General features: G+C 42.8%; 1 protein-coding gene and 1 long non-coding RNA gene across 6 annotated transcripts in view; both read left to right on the top strand.

Moving 5' to 3' along the window:
- The window catches only part of LOC143362780 (uncharacterized), a 136014-nt gene that overhangs the window by 45865 nt on the left and 67653 nt on the right, over window positions 1-22496 (top strand). The window lies entirely within an intron of this gene.
- Window positions 1-22496, top strand: part of LOC143362733 (uncharacterized) — a 130460-nt gene that overhangs the window by 98437 nt on the left and 9527 nt on the right. For all 5 annotated transcript variants that reach the window (XM_076803133.1, XM_076803136.1, XM_076803137.1 and 2 more), the window contains exons 2-6: window positions 11472-11833; window positions 14604-14813; window positions 17527-17655; window positions 21567-21692; window positions 22069-22443. In XM_076803133.1, the coding sequence (XP_076659248.1) occupies window positions 11522-11833; window positions 14604-14813; window positions 17527-17655; window positions 21567-21692; window positions 22069-22443 (1152 nt within the window). In that variant the 5' untranslated portion in view covers window positions 11472-11521. The remainder of the gene's footprint in view (window positions 1-11471; window positions 11834-14603; window positions 14814-17526; window positions 17656-21566; window positions 21693-22068; window positions 22444-22496) is intronic.

The raw sequence follows: 22496 nt of genomic DNA, 5'->3' as shown, positions 1-22496 counted from the left end.
AATCTTTATCTTTCTCGACTCCTCGTTTGACCTGTCATAAAAATAATTATTTTCTTGTGCGAGGCTAGTTTTGAAAGATTTTTTTAATGATATTTTAACCCTCCAGCAAGAAGTCCCCTCTTAAAACGCGTAATTCCCTTGCAATATTAAATTAAAATTGTCGACGTAATAGCATGAGTCGATTTAATTCATCTCAACAGGGCTCATTGTGATTAATTTCTCAAAAAGTCGTTAAATAATCCGTTCATAAACCAACACGATTAATCGCGTATCAAGTTTTTTCACATTTCTTTGCATACTCTGCCAAATCACTTGATTTAATCGTTTTCATCTAAAAGAAATTTATTCAAAAATCGAGTGTAATACCACCGAACGATAAAAATTGGAAGAACTTTGAAAAATGTATGACATCAATTTCCTCCAGTTTTTATTTCGAGAAGTTAATCGATTCGGCAAATGAGCGGCTCAGAATATTATTTTAATGCGAATTGCGATATTTGGAGACGCAGTGGTTTTTTTTTAGATGGGTAACGTTGGCGAAAAAATCAGTTAACGGTTTATTAGAGGAGAGAATGAGATTTTACGTAACCGGAGGATTTTGAAGAAATATGAGAATATGCGACGATAATAAATTCGTCGGGTGGGAATTGAAGATGAGATTCAGTCTGGCTTCGGTATTTTTAAAAATTTAAAGGTTCGCGGGGCCGCCGCGCCGCGCCGCGCCGCGCCGCGCTGCGCGTCGAGATGAAATTTTAAAAGCGGCGGTGATCCTAGGAGCTAAATTTAACAGTGACCCTCCCGTCATTCGACGTCGTTCGTTGATTTTTCTGTTTCCTCTGTTGGTCCAGGTCAAACGAGCCGCTTCCGGATGTTCAGATTTCTCGGTGGAACCTCCGCGTTCTCTGGTCTTAACAAAATAATTTCACGAAGTTGCTCGTGACTCGGAAATGGAGGGAAAATCTCTGGCCACAAATTCTAAAATAAAATTCTGCATTACAGAGAGAAATTCGAGGAAATGCGGTTGTAAAATACATTTACTTCTTTTCGTTTCTATTTATTTAGATTGTTACTTGGGTTATACTGAATTATATCGAAGGTGAAAATAATCTTTAACTTTAACTTTTTGCAAATCAAAAGTCTCGATTTTTAATTGATTGAAATTCAAAATTTTGTTTAAAGTAGACAGAAAGATATCTTTCAAGCTCATTTTTATGCAAGTGATTTTTAGATGAACCATGATCAGAGTGATATTAACATGCTTCAGTGTTTTCTATTGGTTTGTGAAAGTTTAATCGTACCTGTGTAATTTAAAATTGAATTCATTATGGAACTTTCATTTAATCCTGACTGCAGGGAGAAGGCAAATTCGAGAGCTCCTTGAAAAGGATTTTTTGAATTTAAATTTTCATGAAATTAGTCCCAGTATTTGTAATTTAAATTTTTCCCACGCGTGGTGATCTCATTGCAGAAGTTTTTTGCGTAGATTTCGTTAAACGTGTCCGTCGTTTTAAAAACGATTTGGCGCACTTTAATGGAGGTAACATACCGTAAACAGCGGTCGCTTGCAATTAGACAAAGGGCTCGGCGGTATAAACAACAACTTGGCAAGTTTAGACTCGATCCCGTATTAGTCATGCCTGAGTAATTCCATGGCAAAGGCCGAAAACAAGCTGACTCAAATTTCCCCAGGCCTCAGGTACTTAACCGATTGCTTGACGGTCGGGTCGATTAGAAAATCCTCAGTCTCCGTACGAGCGTCGTGTCACGCGTGTCTCAGTGCGATAGTGTTGTTGTCGAAACCAAGTTACGTTTTGTAGTGCCAACATTGTTTCGGTAAGCGTAAAGCTACAATAAGATCCTGTAACTGACAAAGCAGGTAGACTGTTCATTTATAATCGACATAAATTTTCAAAAATTATTATTCCCATTTATCCTGTATTGTTCTCATATTTAATAAAAACATCACTTAACCCTAGCACGCTCAAGCCTCGAGCATTTCTTTACTCGTTTCTCCTAAAGAAACTGTTTTTAAAAAAAGTTCTGTAATATTCAAGTGTCTGATACTCAATATTCAGAACATTTTACATTGCATTTAGATGTATATTTATAAAATAGAAAGTAGATATATAACTCTCTTCTCTCGGAATGAATATTCAGACTGCATTGAGAATGCTTAACTGAAAATGCTGCATCGTTCCCTGCCAGTCGTAATTCATTGTCAGTACACGTTGATTACAGTGGTGCTTACTCCGATCAATAGGTTCATTTAGAGAAAAGTTGTGGTTGTTTGCCGTTACCGTTGCATTTCACGTGCAACAACCTAATATAATTTCCAATAATAATTGCTAATTCTCCGAGTTTAAACATTATTTACGAACAACTTCCAGAAGATCTTGACGAAAGACCCGGTGCATGGATCATCGGTCTAGATCGAACGGTTTGCACGCGAAACACGTATTCGGTTAATGGAGAATTCAGATATTATCTGTTCGCGTAATCAAGTTTCTACTGAATCGTCAATTGAACACGCATATATGCTTGGAACAGTGTCGTGTTTGGTATCGGTTCAATCAGAAAAATAACACGAATACGTTGGTGAAAATTCTGTGAGGGAGTAATTAAAAACAAAAAAATTCCTGCCGCGCTGGAGAAGGGACGCTCAGTGGTGGGGAGTGGCTGCGCTAGTAGAGTAGCCAGATCAAGACTTGTTCCTCCACTCTAATTTCCCCTTCTACCGCGCTATTCTCCACGCTTCCGGTCACGTGACGGATTTCGTCTTCGTCGGAGAGGGGGTAACTCTTTCCCCTCGATTCGTGCTCCCTCCCCTCATCTGGCGACACTGGTTACAGAAACGTGACAATATGGCGTCCAAACAGTTCGACTTAAAGGGTAAACTTTAACTTGCAGAAGTTAACTATTCTAAATTCGACTATTCTAAATTCGAGTTGAAGTAAGTTTTATTTCAACCTGAAAAGATTGTTCTCGAGCACGGGCAAATAAATAAAATAGTTCCAAGAAATTATTCTCTACTTTGTATCATCATTACACAGCGGATCTTCGTGCAAAATAAAAATTGTCTGCATCTGTTACAAGAAACCAAATGTTTTTCTTCCCCTTACAATTCGAGCAGTTTGAAAGCAATGTATTGATACCCTTTAATCTTTCTGATATTTTTGCTCTTTCAAGTTACAGCTACCCATTTTTCTCATAAACGCATAAAATCCGCAGTGTCTAATCATCCTAAATAAAATATTTATTCTCCCGCAACAGACGTTTTCGAGTCACGGCGCACAGTGGGCAGTTTGGACAAAATCGGATTCAAAATCAAGGAACTTTCGATAGAAATGAGATAGAGCGATGAAATTTTTTGTAAATTAAAGCTACAACTTTGTAGAATATGGAAAAAATAGAGAGATTGTGGTACGAACGTTTTTTAACATCGAGAAAATTCGTTAAACGCGCACAAATTCAAGAAAATTTTAGTTTTTCCAATACCACGCGCGGAAAAATTTTTTTTTAAACATGCTATACATCATTTTCCATAGATTTTTTCACGCTGATTTCAAATCTGGTCTCAAAATTTGTCTACGACCTCAGGATTTTGCAAAAAATAGATTTTTGTGACAAAAACTAATGAAGTCATTTTTTCATTGAAATGATTGGATGGTAATAATCTCCCTATTTTTCCCATATTCTACAAAGTTGCAGCTTTCATTTAAAAAAGATTTCATCGCTCTACCTCATTCCTATCGAAAATTCCTTGATTTTGAATCCGATTTTGTCCAAATTGCCCACTGTGCGGCGGTCCGACTGTAAACTGCATAAAATAGAAAAAGAGCTATAAAATAGAAGTTCTGAAATCGTGTTGGTTAATCAATCAAACCAGTCCGTCAGTCAAATCAGCTCGTATGCAGCACCTCGGACACATCGGTCCCGAGTCCAGGAAACCGTGGCGTCGATCGATCGATCGATCTCGTGGAACACGTGTTGCTTCGATCATAAGCTCCGAACGCGTCGCGTCGCATCGGTCGACGAGCATCGACGACTCCGCGATACGTCGAGGATCCGTCGACTGCATTCGAAAACACGGCTCGTCCGTGCGCGTTTCCGCTCGGCGCCCTCGAGTCTGACAGACATCTGACTGCTCCGCGATGCAGCACGCGCTGCGCCGGCTGCACTTGTCGTGCATTTGCCGCGCCGCGCCGCCGATAAAACTCGCCTGCTCGTTTTCTTTTTTTCTTTTTGTTTTTGTTCCCCGCGGTTTTTGCGAAAAGGACGCGCGAGAGGTGACTGACACGCGAGTTATGCGAAGAGTCCGATCGCCGATAGAATAGGCAGATTCTCTCCCGGCAGTCTTGATTTTTCACCCTTATCCGGGGAGGGGTGAGGGGGGCCGACTCTCGAGCGCGTACGGGAACAAGGCTGACTCTCAGACTGCCACTCAAGAGCGTTGTTAACCCTTCGCGCAGAACACCGCGTCATACTCTCTATCGTATACTCCACGGGTCCCGGTTGAATGTCACTGGCTCAATGAATTATCGGAGAAAGTCGCTCCCGCTTCGAGACGTATTTTCCATTGTAAAGTGTGTTTTACCATCGAGCTCTCGCGAGTGGTTAGATTTCGAGCCGCGCTCCCCCTCCCGTTTCTTCCTCGAAAGTTTGCGTTTCGTTCCTAATAGAGATCGGATCGGTTCCCATACAGTTTTGGACGTGCATAAATATTTTGGATATATTCAAATTAAAATACATGACATGCACGGGTCAATGCTTCTTTATAGAGAACAGAAAACCGCATCGATTGGTCCATAAAAAATATACGGAGAAACACCAAATTTCTCATTGTGCTCATTTGAGTTCATTTGAATTTATTTGAATTCGTTTCAGTTCATTGGAGTTCAGTTCAGTTCATCTGAGCTTATTTGAATCCATTTAAGTTCATTTGAGTTTATTTGAATCCATTTACGCTCATTTGAGTTAATTTGAATACATTTGGGGTTATTTGAATTCATTTGAGTTTATTTGAATTCATCTAAGTTCATTTGAATTCATCTAAGTTCATTTGAATTCATCTTAGTTCATTTGAATCCATCTGAATTCATCTGAGTTCATTTGAATTCATCTTAGTTCATTTGAATCCATCTGAATTCATCTGAGTTCATTTGAATTCATCGGAGTTCAGTTCAGTTCATTTGAGTTTATTTGAATCCATTTAATTTCATTCGAGTTCATTTGAATACATTTGTGTTTATTTGAATTCATTTGAGTTTATTTGAATTCAATTTGAGTTTATTTGAATTCATTTGGGCTCAGTTTTGTTCAGTTGTGTCCAATTGGATCCAGTTGAGTCCAAAATACATGACATGCACGGGTCAATGCTTCTTTATAGAGAACAGAAAACCGCATCGATTGGCCCATAAAAAATATACGGAGAAACACCAAATTTGAAAAAATTAAATCTCCCCCTCGTATTTACGCCTCCACTAATTAAGAAGTCCCACCCGTGCACAGCTTTCCTTGAACTCGAAGAGTCGAGTGTCGGTCTGGAAAATAAATGAAAAAAATATGCAAATACGAATGGTTCATTTTATTCCGAGTCTTGGGACACAGCCGTGCGAAGAAAAATTCTGTTCGTCATTTATTTGTATGAGTAAACGAGATTCCAATGGCCACAACAGAGAAAAACTTGGAATGTCACCGAACGAAGCTAAATAGAACAGAAATGCTAGGCACAGGCTTGAAGGAACAATGGCGGTGAATGAGACGCGCGATTTCCCGTGTTGAATCGAACTGCGACGCGTTTACGTCGGCACGTGGGTTACGTGGCGGTGGGTAGTATTAAAAAGAGACCATTGTAAAAGTCCCGGAGACGTATGTAAACGCGGACGTAAACTCAATTGTCTTCCACCTACGGGGCCAGGCTTGTTGCGCCGTTGGCCGTCTTCAGCGTTTCCTAGAAGCGGCCAGTAAATTGCGTCGCCCTCCTTTCGATTAGCCTGCACATAACTCGATTTATACTCCGCTTAACCGGTGCCTCTATTCCCCGGACGGGGATACTAGCGCGGCCGTAAAGATCTATAATCTACGCTTGCGTTAGGGTTGTCCGTTCGACTGGTCGTTAGCGCGTCTGTGATAGGCGGATTCGAATCTCCCGCCGATACAACTTCGTTTTCTTCTCGCGTTTAATATCTCGATATCCGCGAATTACACGCAAAAACATTTTAATGTAAATTATTTATGCCCCAGATTGAACTTCTTGCGAACCCAAACCACCATTTTGCAAGACCAATTTCACCCTTCTGCGAATCAAGTTTCCCTAAAAATTTGTCTCCTTGAATTGTTGCAATAAAAATCAAATTTATTGCTCTGATATTCAAATTTTTATCGTGTGTAAAAGTGAACATAAAATATTTATAGACTCAGGATTTTATGCATTTATGGTAGAAATGGGGTGGTGCAATTTAAGACAGTGATAAGATTAAAAGATTTTTAAGAGTATTAATACGTTGTCTTCTATTATTAAATATTTTATATTTACCTCCCGTGTCTTGTGATTCGTGCACAAACAGTTGCATTATCCACGAACCATGGAGTGCATCATGTGTGAAGCGACCTTTAATCAATCTTCCTAGCTGTTCCCTGTTGAGAACTATATGTGCTTTGAATTTCATTTTGATAAGAGGCATTTCGCTACTAAAGGAAAATGTAGATATTCTTGATAGAAAAATGGTATCAAGAAACGGGCAACAATGTAACATAATCGAGCAACCAAGCGCGTTACTTCACCGTTGTTATCGCGCCGGCTTCCCTAGGTCATGGTTAGGTCGCAGTGCTGCATTGTTGCGGAAACGCATGAGCCATAAAATTGCGTTTATCGCACGGCCGTAACTGTCAACGACGGATCACACAAGTATGTAGGTTGCATTAATAATCCGCGACATTGCAACACTTTGTTCAGTGGCTGTGTTTTTTCAGGAAGCGTAGACTGGTTTGTAAAATTGTTATTATAGAATGGCGTTGCCGGCGAGACGTCCTGGGTCACGGTATACGTCATATTCACGATGCATTGTCGCCCATTATGGTATTTCAATATCGTCTTGCGAAAGAGCGGTAGCGCAATACATAATAAACTGAATGCATACAATTACGCGTCGACAAAGAGCAATACGGTCGGTCGACGCGCGAATCGAATTATCATCGTATCGCGAAGTTACATTTTGAAAGAACAATTCGTTCCATTGCCTCTCGCTGTCGGTGCTGCGCTATTCGCTATAGGTATCATACTGCACCTTATTGTATCATTGTCTGATAATAAAGTGTATAATAAGGTACTACTCCGTTGTTTTCAGTTGAGTTTATTTGAATTCATTTGAGTTTATTTGAATTCATCTAAGTTCATTTGAATTCATCTGAGTTCATTTCAATTCATTTGAATTCATTTCAGTTCATTGGAGTTCAGTTCAGTTCATTTGAGTTAATTTGAATCCATTTAAGCTCATTTGAGTTAATTTGAATATATTTGGGTTTATTTGAATTCATTTGAGTTTATTTGAATCCATTTGAGTTTATTTGAATCTATTTGAGTTTATCTGAATTCATTTGAGTTTATCTGAATTCATTTGAGTTTATTTGAATTCATCTAAGTTCATTTGAATTCATCTTAGTTCATTTGAATCCATCTGAATTCATCTGAGTTCATTTGAATTCATTGGAGTTCAGTTCAGTTCATTTGAGTTTATTTGAATCCATTTAATTTCATTCGAGTTCATTTGAATACATTTGTGTTTATTTGAATTCATTTGAGTTTATTTGAATTCAATTTGAGTTTATTTGAATTCATTGGAGTTTGTTTGAATTCATTTGGGCTCAGTTTTGTTCAGTTGTGTCCAATTCAATCCAGTTGAGTCCAGTTGAGTTAAATTCAGTTTAGTTGAGTTCAGTTCTGTTCGGTTGAGTCCAGTTCAGTCCAGTTGAGTTGAATTCAATTCGATTGAATTCAATTGAGTTCAGTTCTGTTCATTTGAGTCCAGTTCAGTTGAGTTCAGTTCTGTTCATTTGAGTCCAGTTCAGTTGAATTCAGTTGAGTTCAGTTCTGTTCATTTGCGTCCAGTTCAGTTGAATTCAGTTTAGTTCTGTTCTGTTCATTTGAGTCCAGTTCAGTTGAATTCAGTTGAGTTCAGTTCTGTTCATTTGAGTCCAGTTCAGTTGAATTCAGTTGAGTTCAGTTCTGTTAATTTGAGTCCAGTTCAGTTGAATTCAGTTGAGTTCAGTTCTGTTCATTTGAGTCCAGTTCAGTTGAATTCAGTTGAGTTCAGTTCTGTTAATTTGAGTCCAGTTCAGTTGAATTCAGTTGAGTTCAGTTCTGTTCATTTGAGTCCAGTTGAGTTGAATTCAGTTCAGTTGAATTCACTTCAGTTCAGTTCTGTTCAGTTGAGTCCAGTTTAATTCAGTTGAGTCTACTTTAGTCCAGCTGAATTTAGTTGAGTTTAGTTCTGATAAGTACTGTCGAGTTCAGTTGAATGTAGTCCAGTTTAGTTCAGTTGAGTTCAATTGAGCTCATTTGAGTTAAAACCACACAGGCAAACACTAAACCCTACAGTTTGCAATTGGGGTGTGGAATGCAAACGTAGTATGTGTGCTCGAACTTTTGGCCAGTAGAGTAGCTCAATATTATCCGTGGAAAATTTTGTTCGGGAACATAACAGCGCGGGCTTGGTCAATTTGTTCCCTGTTCTAAGTGGAGTATCCTAGCAAGAGTCATCCCTCTACGCCCAATTGTACTCGGTCAGACGACATAGCAAGTAATAGAGGCTGACCGGGGGAATCAACGATGATAGAATAGGGGAAGCAAGGTCCATAAGCCGCGGAGCTTAGGTCGCACAGTAAAGTATCGTGCAGACCGTAGCCTAATAAAAGAAGGAATCAATGAGCGTAGAGACCGTGTACCCCACGTCCGGCGTAAACCCCGCAGCTGAAGAATAATCCAGGGTTGAATAGCGTTCAGCGAGCAGCATCAGGCCGGCTAAAAATAATAATGATAGTGCTCGTATAGTATGATACATAGGATCACGTAGGTGTCGATATGCTCGGCGATGCGAGCCGCGTCCGACTACTCATTAAACACTGTCACGTGTCGTCGGATCAGATATGAACACGACCGTGTCCAACGGAGGAAATACGATGTCGAAGATAATCAAGTTGTAGGATCGCGGACAGGGAATCATCGCCGGCAGATCTCTCGTGTCCTGTCGCTTATAATGAGTCAAACAAACCAGGGACTCGGCGAGATTCTAATATTGACTCCGGTAACTTGTTGTCCGAAGATGGATCACGCGTTCCGGCAGGTACATAAACGGACGTGATTAGCACTTGCCGCGCCATTGAACGAGCTCTGAAATTAATAGCAGCTGACTCGCAGACTATACCTACTCTCGCCAGATGAGGGGAGGGATCACAAATCGAGGGGAAAAAGTTACCCCCTCTCTGTCAGTAGCGGAGTATGCACGGCAGAGAGGGAACGCTTCACGTGACCGGTCGGAAGAGTGGGGAGTAGAGCGGTAGAAGGGGAAATTAGAGTGGGGGAGCAAGTCTTGATCTGGCGGCGCTGACTATACCTGGCTCCGCAAGTCAGCCCTGTTCCTCGTCGAAGCTTTTGAAGCGATCGTTCCTCGACGAGGAACAATGGGAACCGTTTTCGCGAGCAGAAAAGGGAACGGGAGCGCGACGGGCATCCAGCAGCCGGCCAATGATAGCCAATAAAACGCTTTCATTGCGTTTTTATTTCCTCTTATTGCTCGGAGCCCGTCGAGGACCTACGGCCATTAATTGCCAGAGCCGGACAATCGGGGGGCTCGCCGTTAAGTCGAGGTAGTCGACGCTTTCATGGGGGAAATAAACTGGCGCGGATCGCCATCGTCGCTTTCGTTAAAGGAAATTCTGCAACCGCGCGGGAACGCTCGATACCCGCAGCCCACTAAAACCCGACGCCCACTGCTCGAAAGATCCCGAGCCGGTCGAAATTTCCTCCCTTCGACTTTCTCTTCTGACCTTTCTTCCTTGGCGTCGCGACGCGTCGCACACTGTTCGGGACAGTGCTAAATACTCCAACTTTCGAAGCATGAATTACAAAAAAATTTTTCTCGTAGAATCTTAACCCTTTGCACTCGAAGCTATTTTAACTTCAAAACGAAACATTTCTTCTGACCTAGAATATTGCCCTTCTATATATATATATTTTTTTTTTTCATGTTATACATACGAAAATGTTCGCAACTTACTCGTACAATATCAAAATGTTTAGTAATTTCTTAGATACAAACAAATTTAATAATGTGAAAAATATCTTGAATAATGATACAGCCATTTTTAGTGGCGCCTCGGAGTCGCCACTCGAGTACTAAGGGTTAATAGTATAATATTGTAAAATACTACGCACAATTTTCACTAAATATTCGAATTTATTGTTCGCATACGAAACTCGATGTATTTTCTGAAGCACGTGCCGTTTGCTGAATGTTATAATAACCTGATAAAAAATTGTTTCAAACAAAAGTTGCTCAGCAATTATACGATAATAATTTACAATAAGAAAATTAGAAACAAGGTTTTCATGTAACAAAGAAACAAGGATTATTCCAATTTATTTTTTGAATTGTCTTTTCGTTAACCCATTTGCATGATTAGCGTGTATATACGCTCAGTTTATTTTTTCTTATAATGCTGAAACATGAAGTTCTTTTACTTGTAGTAATTTTTGTACTTCAATCTAATAAAAAAAAAAGTTTGGCGATAAAGGCCTTCTTTTCATATTTCCTTACGATGCAAATGGGTTAATCAAAAAATCCTGTTTAACACGTTGATTGCCATGTCACCCATATGTGGGTGACGGAATTATTTCTCCAGGTTTTAAAATGAATTTTCACGTTAATATATCCACTGTACCAAATTTGGTAATCTGTAAAATCTGGAAAATCCAAGAAACTTGAAGGACTACTCAGTATCATACATTCAATTTCTTTCAATTTTTATTTCATTAAATAACAAGCTTTGATTTTACAGAATTTTTGAGCTTTCTAGTTTGGCAGTCAAAGTGTTAAGGGCCCGGTCTTCATAGATTCGCGATAAGGTAGAGTGACTACATTACCGTCAAAAAATGGTTTTACGTGCCTCAAGTTTTCGTCCTTATATAAGAATATTTTGTCGCTGGAAAAGGGCACATTCGAAAGAGGAAGGTTCAATCTAGTGCGCGCTGGTCAGGAGCTGCCGAGATTATGCAGATATTTGGTAATATAAGTAGGACAAAAATTAAGAGCCAAGACTCCGTAGATTCGCGATAAGGTAGAGCGACCACGTTACCGACAAAAATCGGCGAAAAATGGTTTTATGTGCCTCAATTTTTCGTTCTTACATAAGAACATTTAGATTACAGAATTACATGATTGCGGACTAAAATTCGGTGAATTATCTGGTTTCAGGCTCGTCAGCATGATATGATAGCAGGGCCCGAAGCGATCTCCCCTGAAAGATGAAGAATCCTTACGTCCTCGCGTGCTTCCTATTGTTGGCGCCCCTGTCGTCCGGCTTGACCCTGCAGGAGGACGACCTAGTGTTCGATGACGTCGGCGACGAGGGCACCAGCACCGCAGCGACGGTGATCAACAGCCGGCGCTTCGATGAGCCAAGAACGAGCTGGCACGAGGAGAATCGGCCGCGAGACCTGAAGAGGCACCAGGTCGAGATGCTCTGGGGCGTTCCCGACGTCGTCGTCCCCGTCGGTCATGTGCTCAAACTGAGAATCCCGCGGCAAGCGTTCACCGGGCCCGTAGATTATTACGAGGTGAGAATCCGCGGATTACAACCCCCCTCAACCCCCTACCCCTCTTTCTCTTTCTCTTCGTCTAGCCCTCCACGGACTTGTTTCCTTTCCACTCGACTCCTGGACGCTGGCCAACAACCGTGTACCGATCCTGTACACTCTTGCGAATTTATTTCCCCGTCTACGTTCCGGCTATCGTTACCCGGTCCGTGTTCCTTTGTTTTTAACAAACTACGCTCTCCGCGACGCGCACAAATTTTCGTCCCAGCCGTTGTCGTAGTCGACGGGTCCTTTTGGATATTTATAGTGCAGACGACCAGACAGGATGGACTCTCGTCGCGCCATTGCTACCGTCAAGGGTGTAAAATATGCATCTCTCGCAGAGTCGCTAGATTAAGACTCTGTTCCCCCACCCTTCCGCCATGGGCCGGTCACGTGACGCGCATGTAAACCCATAGACACGGCACAGATCATTTTCCTCGAAGGAATAGATAAACGAGTATAGGTTCCACGGTTGTGACGTCATAGGTTCCAAAGATGTATGAGCTGTGCTCATCAATCCAAGGTCTGCCGTGTCGGCCATTTTGGAATTGTGACGTCACATGTTCCCGTTATCTTCTCTGCACTGGGTTCTAGGCTTTCCTATGCACGCACTATACACGTACCGTGTCTATGGGTTTGTATGGCCTAAGGTCGTGCATGTGTCGCACCGTCACGTGACTAATCCGATATTGTCAGAGTATTACTTCACTTCGAGTAGCTGATACCGTAAAAATGTACATATAGATGTAGATTGTAAACTTCAACGCGAAATCCGCATTTTCCGAATATTTTATGGTTTTCGAGTTTCTGCAACCAGAATATTCTACTTAAAAATCTGGATTAACACTAGGTTTACGGGGAGCACTAAAAGCGACTATTTTACATTACGTTATAAAATAAACGAGAATGTGCTGCCCAAATTTTTAGACATTTTTTTTCATAACATACCCAAAGAAATAAATTTGTTGAATAATTTCTCATGGATGTATCTTTAGAGTCTTGACAATTGTATTAGGACCTTGAATAAGTTCTCGCTGTTTCTTCAAAAATGACAGTAGCAGTACCCCGTTCGTGGAATTTCGAATGGTAACACACATGCAAGGCAGTAGTGTATCTAACCTTAAATTTCAGTGTATGGTAGTTCACTTTAGTGTAAACAAAGTAATTTTTTCTTAGTTCTGAAAATGTCTACTTTTGTGCCAAATAAAGTGTATTTGCGGGGAATTTTATTGCACTACTTTATTCAAAAGAAATCTGCAGCTGAAGCACATAGAATTCTTGTTGAGACTTATGGTGACGATGCTTTGTCGGATACGACATGCAGAGACTGGTTTCGACGCTTCAAAAATAATGATTTTGAACTTGAGGATAAAGAACGTTTTGGCGCACCGAAAAAATTTGAAGACGAAAAGTTGGAGGAATTACTCGATCAAGACCGATGTCAGACGCTAGCAGAACTTGGAAAAACATTACAAGTAGATGAGTCAACTGTTTCATAACGTTTAAAAGTTTTAGGAATGATCCAGAAGCAAGGACATTGGGTAAAAGCTTTTATTTTGTAAAAGAAACAGCGAGAACTTATTCAAGGTCCTAATAAATTAAAAATATTAGAACCCGTCATTTTTACGGGTCCCGTAAACGTAGTGTTAATTACGGTACATGCATATGGGTTTTTTTCCAAAATTTTCGCGTACCACTAAATAGGAAAAATAGGCCAAAAACTAATCTTTTCCGTTTTACCCGTGTAACTGACCTCCCGGTCGAGGTGTAGGGTTAAAATTTTACACAAAATTGGTTTTGTTTGTGAATGGTCATTAGCCTTTTTTAATTTAGTCCCAGGGCATTTTTACACGCCAGTGTGGCAGCGCCTCGGGGTGTAAATTTCAGAGACCTGCGTGGTAAGGGCAAAGGAACAACAAGTAGTTCGATGCACCTCAATTTGTCGGAGGACGAGGGGCGCGAAAATTCCTGGGTTCCGTCTCAGGCGAATTTCTGGACTGCCGCCAAATTTCATAGGTTGATCCTTGCCGGCGCGGGACGTACGTATTCCCCTGTCTTTCATTTGCCTCGTTTTGTCGGCGGGTGCCAACATTGTCGAGAATCTATATTCGTGATATTCAATTTGCCTTGGCCGCCTCCGCGGTATCACAGGAAATCCGCTTCGCTTTTACACGCCCCGCTCCGCTCCGCTCCGCTCCACGTTTTATCCGGGAACTCGCTGCCGTGCTTCGGGGAGCAATCGGCGAACATAACTCCCCTATACTTCGGACAGGCTTTCGCTTACGGCGAAAGGGACCTCTTCGCGACTCGCGAAACTGTTCGCAGCTCGACGTTGACTTTGTTTTACCATTTCTTGTCGGCTTGCCACTTCTTTTTTTTTTTTTTTGTTTAACAACCTGTTTCGAACTTTCTTCGCAAACCCGTATTCCAAGGTCGTACATGACGCTTTTACGGTGTCCTTAGAAGTGTATTACTTACTCGATATATGTCCAAGACACGGGTCTAGTCAGGGACATACATCGTCCAGGAGGTACTATTCAAATCGTCTAGAGGCCTCGGTCCTACACGATGCATGTCCAAAACACGGATCTGGAAGGGACAATTATCGTCTAGAATATTGTACTATTCTTTGATACATTGGAGGATTTTATGTCTCACAGGGTATACCCCGCGGCAGTGGGGGTGGTTCTGGGACTTTTATCATTTGCGACATATATTAAATGTTGAATTTTTTCTTTTTGTCGTGCAGGTGTACGACGCGAATGGTGGTCCATTGCCGAAATGGATGTTCTGGGACGACGCGGCGTCGACGCTGGTGGGCGTGCCGTCGAAAAAGGACATGGGCAGCCATCACCTGAGCGTGAAGGCCATCGGGAAGCACGGCGACACCGCGAAGGACCTGTTCATCGTGCAGGTCGTCTCCGAGAAGCAGGAGGAGCTGAAGCACAGGGACGGAAAGGTGAGGTCCTTATCTCCGGTGTCCGGCTCCGGACGAAATGGGCTCGTCGTTAGCGGTGAAAACGTTCCGTTGGCAACGGTTCAAATGTTTCTCGAGCGAACAACAGGTATCCTACCTCTGCCTAACCGCACCGTGGATTAATCGCCGGGAATTCGTAACCTGTTGTTCAGCTCGATCATTATTTCGCCCATCGTGGCTCGTATAAAATTTCTTAGCAATTTTCGCGTTTCTCGAGAGTTCCGAGGACCTCGGACGGTTCCCGATCATGGTGAATCATGGAGCCGGGTGGAGGATGCTTCGCCAAACGAATTGTCCGAATGTTTCACGTGGACCGTGGACAGGACGCGATTGTACAGGGGGGTTCAAAAAGAATGATACACTCGCGGGAGTGCCTGTCAAGTTTCGTTCGTAATTGCTACACGTGAAAAAGAAACAAAATAGTATACGCTATGTACAGAGTTTAACCCTTAAATGAACTATTGGTACAGCCCCACTCAAATTTATGCTAATAATTATTTTGTGGATTTAGATGAAATTTCACTGCATTTCTAATTACCGTTTCGATAGAGATGAATATCAAATTTAACCCATTTGCATCGTAAGGAAATATATAATTTTCTTTTTATTATATTTAAGTAGAAAAATTACTACAAGTAAAAGAACTTCATGTTTCAGCATTATAAGAAAAGATCAGGATTACTACTTTCATCTCCAACAACACCCTCCATTTCTATTTCTTAGCTAACGAATAATGATAGTGACCAACAAAGCCGAGCGTATGCATACCGCTCCGGTGATAGTGACCAGGAAAATTGAGCTAATGATGCAAATGGTTTAAATAACACATGAAATATAATTTAATCGAATCATTGCATTTTTGAGGGTTAGAATCATTGCAAAGGCATTCTATCCAGGTAAACTGAACTCGAGCCCGCGTTTATAACCGACTATTTTGTGCAATATCATACAAAAATTACATTCGGTGTCGCAAGGGTTAATAACTAGATTTTAGAGGGAAAATTTCAATCTCCGTGTAAACTTTTCGACTTGCAAAGGTGTCGATTGCGTTGACCTGTACCGTCTTCCATCGTCGATAACGTTTGGTGTCTCGATCGAAAGCGCTCGCGTATCTGAAAATTCATGAGGCAACCGGTAAAGAATGCAATTCTGTCTTAATAGACTGATTCAGCGACGGTTAAAAGAGGGTTCGCCGTTGGCTCCAGCACCGTCGTCGTCGGTCTCTAAATTCGGTTAGCGGGCAACCGTGCCCGTTAACGAGGCGATAAATCAATTAGCCTGTTAATCGGCCTCATTCGCCTCGCCGGGAAACAAACGCGTCGCGTTTGACTTTCACGCGCTCGTTGATCGTTTTAATTGGGCCCGAGGCGATTTTCGGATGCTCCGATTAATTAATTGATCTAATGGCTCGCGATCGTTTCGGTCAATGGAGGGAAATAATCGGGGCGATCTTTCACGAACGTTTCTCGACGGTCAAGTCGATAATCGAATCGCGCGCTCTGGCATTATTCGATGGGATTAATATTGACAGTCGATTACCGTGGATTAATGGCGCGAAGCGGGTCCCGTTAAGCACACCTCGTGACGTCATGGGAAAATATTGTCGCAGGCTGAACCATAGTCGCCGGATCGAGACTTGTTCCCCCACTCTGATTTCCCCCTCTACCGCGCTATCCCCACGCTTCAGTCACGGCCCGGTCACGTGACGCGTTCCGTCATCGGAGGTTAACTGTTTCCCCTCTATTCGTGCTCCCTCCCCTCATCTGGCGACACTGGTCCCCCTCGCATAGTCGCCAGATTAAGACTTGCTCCCCCACTCTAATTTCCCCTTCTACCGCGCTATTCAGTCACGGCCCGGTCACGTGACGCGTTCCGTCATGGGAGGGTAACTGTTTCCCCTCTATTCGTGCCCCCTCCCCTCATCTGGCGACACCGGTCCCCCTTGCATAGTCGCCAGATTAAGACTTGCCTCCCCCACTCTAATTTCCCCTTCTGCCGCGCTATTCAGCCACGGCCCGGTCACGTGACGCGTTCCGTCATCGGAGGTTAACTGTTTCCCCTCTATTCGTGCTCTCTCCCCTCATCTGGCGACACCGGTCCCCCTCGCATAGTCGCCAGATTAAGACTTGCCTCCCCCACTCTAATTTCCCCTTCTGCCGCGCTATTCATCCACGGCCCGGTCACGTGACGCGTGTTTGTGTCACAATGTCACGTGACTAACCCAGTACAGAGAGATCCATATATCCGATAGTTATTATAAGAAAATTGTTTTCACTGCCGTCAAATGGAAAAGAAACGGAGGCGTTCGAGAGTAGGCGAAAAGAGTCGCGTAAATGGGGGGGAAAAAATGTGAACGCCGAAGGAGAAGAGGGAAGTATGCGAGAGAGAAGAGCTCGGTTGTTTATTCGCCTCGCGTGCTCTCGCGTATCGTGGGACACAGAGAGCGTTAACACAAAGCGTGGCCGCGCGCGCGGCTGCGATTGCATCGGTATGCCGCATTTAAATCCCGCGAAGGAATTAGTTTCGTAGACGTTGCTGATTGATACCAATTGATAGAGTCCGCGGTTATACGTGCGTCATCCGCTGGAGCACGGTCCGGTGGCGGCCTTAATTCCGCGGCCATCTCGCACACTGACACGATTCGCTCGAATGGAAACGGCCAGCTGAAACGGGTACGCGTTGTCTCTGATTTCAGACGCACTGCAACGAAGGGGAGGACCAGACGCTCCTCTCGATTCTGCTCGATACCAGGTTCGACAACCTCTCGCCGTCCACGCGAGTCAATACCGTCGACAATCTAGCCGGATTCCTTGGACTTCACCTGGTACGGTATCACTTAAACATTCTCTAAATGACGATCGAAGGGACTGCGCCTGTAATCAGGCTGGCTCCACTTTCGAATTATCCGAGAAAACCGACAGAAACCAATTTGAAAGTCAGTCACATATCAAATCGTTGCATATGGAATCACAGATTTCAGACGGAAAATTCTACGACGTGTTTTGGTCGAGTAATACAGTCTTTACTCGATATTTGTCCCGAATATCTAGGCCATAAATGTCCCAGAAGTATCCCCACTGCCGCGGGGTGTACCCCTAAGCTCGAGTGACCTCTGTCGCCGAGGAATGTAAACATAGTACGGGTCGAGTAGCTTCCATTCGATAATTGTCCCTGGCCAGACCCGTGTTTTGGACAAATAACGAGTAGACACTGTATCATCATAATCTACAGATTTATTGTACAAGATGATTCTAGAATCTGGGACAGGTTACTGTTTTGTTTTTAAGTAAAAGCGGGAAAAAAATCATATGGCATAACTTCTCGTGACCTTACTTTTTACGTGGATGCACCGATGCACCCAGCAGGTGGATTTGCACTTTATTTTTTAACGCGACCCAATTTCTTTGTTAAACCAATCGATTCCTTTTATTATTTTGCGAATAAAAGTACTAACCAAAGGTCATCGAAATGGCAATACTTCTCGGGATATTTGACATTTTGTGTCCATTATATTAGACATAGCATCAGTCCCTAAAATTCATATTGAGAATTTGGATACTTGCAATCAAATACGTTTCGGATATTATTCCGAATTTTATTTGTGATCGAGCCTCGTACAAGAAGTTGACTGTTTATTACCTCAAACGTGTTAAACATGTAATGCTAATGAAAAAATTTCATTGTTCCGAAATTGCCATATTTGTGCAAAATCAGATTTTCTTAAACCAAATTGGATAGAACAAATTACGCGTGAGAAGTGAAGCTGCCCTCTGATTTCCGCAAACCCCTTCAATCGATAAACTGCAGATTTTTATAGAAATATTAAAAATTGTTTATCCGGACGTTCTATCGCGTACACGATAAAATTGTTGAGATTTATACTCGGCATACAAATGCATAAAATTCCACAATCTCGTAACACCAAAAACAGCACCTTCGTTTTACACGGCAAGTCTGTTAGTGAGCATAAAAAATAGCAAGAAAGGAATCTTAAGACGAACGTAAAGAAAAGAGCATAGAAATGCAAGTGCAAGCAACCCTGCGTAACACGATGTTTTGCTGGAAGGAATACAAAATTGAAGAGAAAACTCCATAAATTATAATCTTCCACGAGAACGGACACAAGCACGGATAATACCGACTTTCCTGAAAGCAGCGGAATATACAGGGTGTCCCAAAAATGAAAACCTTGAGAGAGGTGGTTTTTGAAATCGTTTGAAGTAACTTTTTCCTTTGCGAAAATATTCTCCGCGGCACTAACCGTGTCGGGTACAAAATGCGTCGGATGTACATTATTTTGTAAAAATTACAGGACTGAGCTTACTCCGATTTTTCACAATTTTTATAACAACTCGTGCTCGAAAAAGAAATTTATTTAAAAAATAGAAGCATGATGGAAGAAGCATCTCTATACTATCAACGGAGAGGAAATGAGAGTGCTCACGCCCGGGATTTTAGTGTACCCGGTATAGTACTGTCCCCTAGTCTAATTTTTAGCCTGGATCAGAACCTGCATCATCTTTTTAGCTTGGACCAGAACCTGCATCATCTCACCTGCATCATTAGCAGCGGATTCCAAATAATGCCAGAGTGGATGCTACTTCTATGTTAAAAGAGGGTCTTCTATGTAGGCTCTGATCCAGCCTAAAAGATGATGCAGGTTCTAATACAGGCTAAAAAGATGATGCAGGTTCTGGTCCAGGCTAAAAAGTTGATGCAGGTTCTGTTCCAGGCTAAAAAGTGGAGACACTAAAACCCCGATCGTGAGCACTCTCATTTCCTCTCTGCTATCAATAATTAAGAAATAAAAAATGTTAGGTTAGCGTTAAAAGTTAGAAGTGAAACGACGAATAAAATAAAGTTGGAGCGCGAACAAACAAAAGACGACGTACCGGAAGTAAGACACACGTTCGCAGATGGCCGAAAGCTTTATGGTCCTTGGGGGGTATTTAATTTATTTGATCCTCGGAGACTTCGCGCGTCACCAGGAACAATTTCGGAACTGAAAACTCCCAGGAGCTCCCCGGGAAAAAGCGTAGGCAGGACTTACGGTACTTTTAACGAATTCCGAGGAACTTCGACGAAGTCGCGCAGATTGAAAGTTCACGTTCGGAAACGTCTCGGCCGCGTCTCGAACGCTTTATAAATAATCGTGCGAAACCGGCCACGACTTCGGTCGAATTACCATTCGAACTCTCGCCTCCTACGTTCGTCCCTTTCCGCGTCAACATTTAGTGGATCCCGAATGCTTGACCCGCAAGAAAATCCCGGGGAAAGGAAGATCCTACGTTGATTCGTTTAGAGGCCATTAATCCCGCGGGCTGAATCCCTTTTCGTTCCCGGAACCTTTCATTACTCCCGCGCAGTCTCTTCCTCTGCGAAAGGGAAGAATAAAAATCGTGAACTTTGTCTTGCCCCCACCCCCGAGAAAATAGTCAACAGTCACGATCCGCGAAGAATAATGTAATAATAGAAAAAGCTCTTTGATTCGGTGTTTACGGTGTAAAGGTGTGTAAAGGTTCGCGCGGAAGCAGAAAGGCTCGCATGTCAATGAGACGCCGCGCGGCGTGGTATGCCGAGAGAGCAGCGGGTTTCCTTTTTGCCCGGTGCCGCGATTAAATTAATTAAGAATTCCCCCGGCGGAGTGAAAAATGCTGGTCTCAAAGGCGTCCAATTTATGCCCGCTAGAACGAAAAGAAGTTCCGCGAGCGCGAGCGCGCGCCCGCGCACGGCCCGGTATATACGTTTAAAGTTGAAAATTTCCCGCATTATGTCGAGTCCGCGATGCACCTTCCGCACCCTCTCCCCCTCCACCCTGCAACTCCGTTGCATCTCGCAGCATCGTAAAAGTTCCGTCTCATAAAGAAACTCGCATTCGCCCTGGGAAGAACTTTATCAAATATTCTTCTTCGCCGAGGCGCCGTTGCTTCTTCCGCACGAGGAATTAGGATGCTTCAACAATTCCTCATGTTCCCCAATTAAAGTCCTCCGCGGTGCATCGTTAATTAGCCGGAACAATTTCGCTGCGATCGATGCGGAAGGTAAATAAAATTCCTGTTCTTCGGTGCACAGTGCACGAAAATTCGATAACGCTTCGATCGAAAATTCTGAAAAATATCTGGCATATTTTCGCTATTACATTGCACACCTATGAATTTTTTCGGAATTTTTAGAAATAAACAAAAATATTGATACTGAGTTTATATTTTTACAGTTTTAGCATCTCGTTATGGTTGTTGACATGTGGGGACACAGTTGAAGAAATCAAAAACCGCTACTGTTATTGTCGACAGTTATTTGCTTACTTCTCGCTCTATAATTAAATAGAAGCTCCACGTTCGTTCTTTTCGGAATAACCTCTTCCGGTTGTCTGATTTGATCTTCGCCGTTTATCAATCGGAAATTGCAATCGAGTGCAAGAGCCTGTCGTGCCTTTCAATCGAAGCTCGTAAAAATCGTATCGAGGGCTTCGTTTCATCCGAATAATTCAGCCGGTTAGGTAAATCTAATTTCTTCCGACGAATTGATTGAATTACGTCGCTCGAAATTTTTTCCCCGCCCCCCCTCCCGGGTCGTTGGCCGATCGAAAATCTATTTTCCGCGTTATTAGAGTGGTCGAGACTTAATTGGAACCGGCCAGCGGCCGTGTTGCATTCCCGAGTCGTTTCCCTGCGCGTTATAAAACCCGCCTGGTTCCGCTATTGCAAGCTAATCCATTTGCGATGATTATTTCAGAGCGCGTTTTCGCTGCATCCGCAAAGTTTCAAAGAAAATCCGAACTCGGAGTCCACGGTGGTCTTCAGCGGGCCTGGGAACGTGAAACACCGTAAAGAGAAACACCTAACAGCGATACAATGGCAGGTGAGTGCCCACGATTCCTATTTTTCGTCATTTTTCTCAAGGTCATCGGGGGTTTTTTTTTTGTAAACAGAACTATATATTTTCACCATCGCGACACGATGGCTGAGATGAAGATGCACCCAACCATAATACTATTATATATGACCTTCACGTGACCTTGAGTACAAAAAATTCATAAATACTAGGCAATTGCTGGAAAATATGATAGAAGGAGTTTCGAAAAATGTATCGACCTTGTTGGATATCTCTGTTTCGGTACTTGTTGAGATAAAATTTTGTTCATGAATCCTGTCCTTGAGTCTGTTTGACGTACAGGAAGCCGACGTTTTAGTTGAATAAAAGGTCCACGGGAAATATTGATTGAATTTCTCATCAGGTCGGCTGCGACGGCCACTTATGGAGGCATCAGACGGATTTGGTGAAACGATTGCGCGAGCAAGCGAGGGACGGCACATTGGCGGAGGTGATGCAGCTTCCGGTGCTGGTGTGGCGCGTGAAAACAGAATCGAGTTCCTTATTGAGGAACCGGAGGGAAACCGGCTCCGGGGACTACGGTACGGACGGCTATGAAGACCAGAACTACGAGGATTACGACGAGGAATACGAAGAGGAGGACGGCGAGGACGGCGAGGACGGTGATGACTCGCAGGTGCAGCCGACTTACGTGCCGGATACGAGCGGCCCGAGAGGAAACCTCGTTCCGGAACATCCTCACAGGCACCATCACGGGGAGGAGGCCATCAACTGGAATGTGAGTACCTTTGGAAACTGGATATTAATCACTTACGGTCCTGCCGTTACTAG

Source organism: Halictus rubicundus, chromosome 18 (genome assembly GCF_050948215.1).
Source record: "Halictus rubicundus isolate RS-2024b chromosome 18, iyHalRubi1_principal, whole genome shotgun sequence".
Classification (NCBI taxonomy): domain Eukaryota; kingdom Metazoa; phylum Arthropoda; class Insecta; order Hymenoptera; family Halictidae; genus Halictus; species Halictus rubicundus.
Note: the sequence above shows the minus strand (reverse complement) of the source record. Positions and strands in the feature narration are given on the sequence as shown.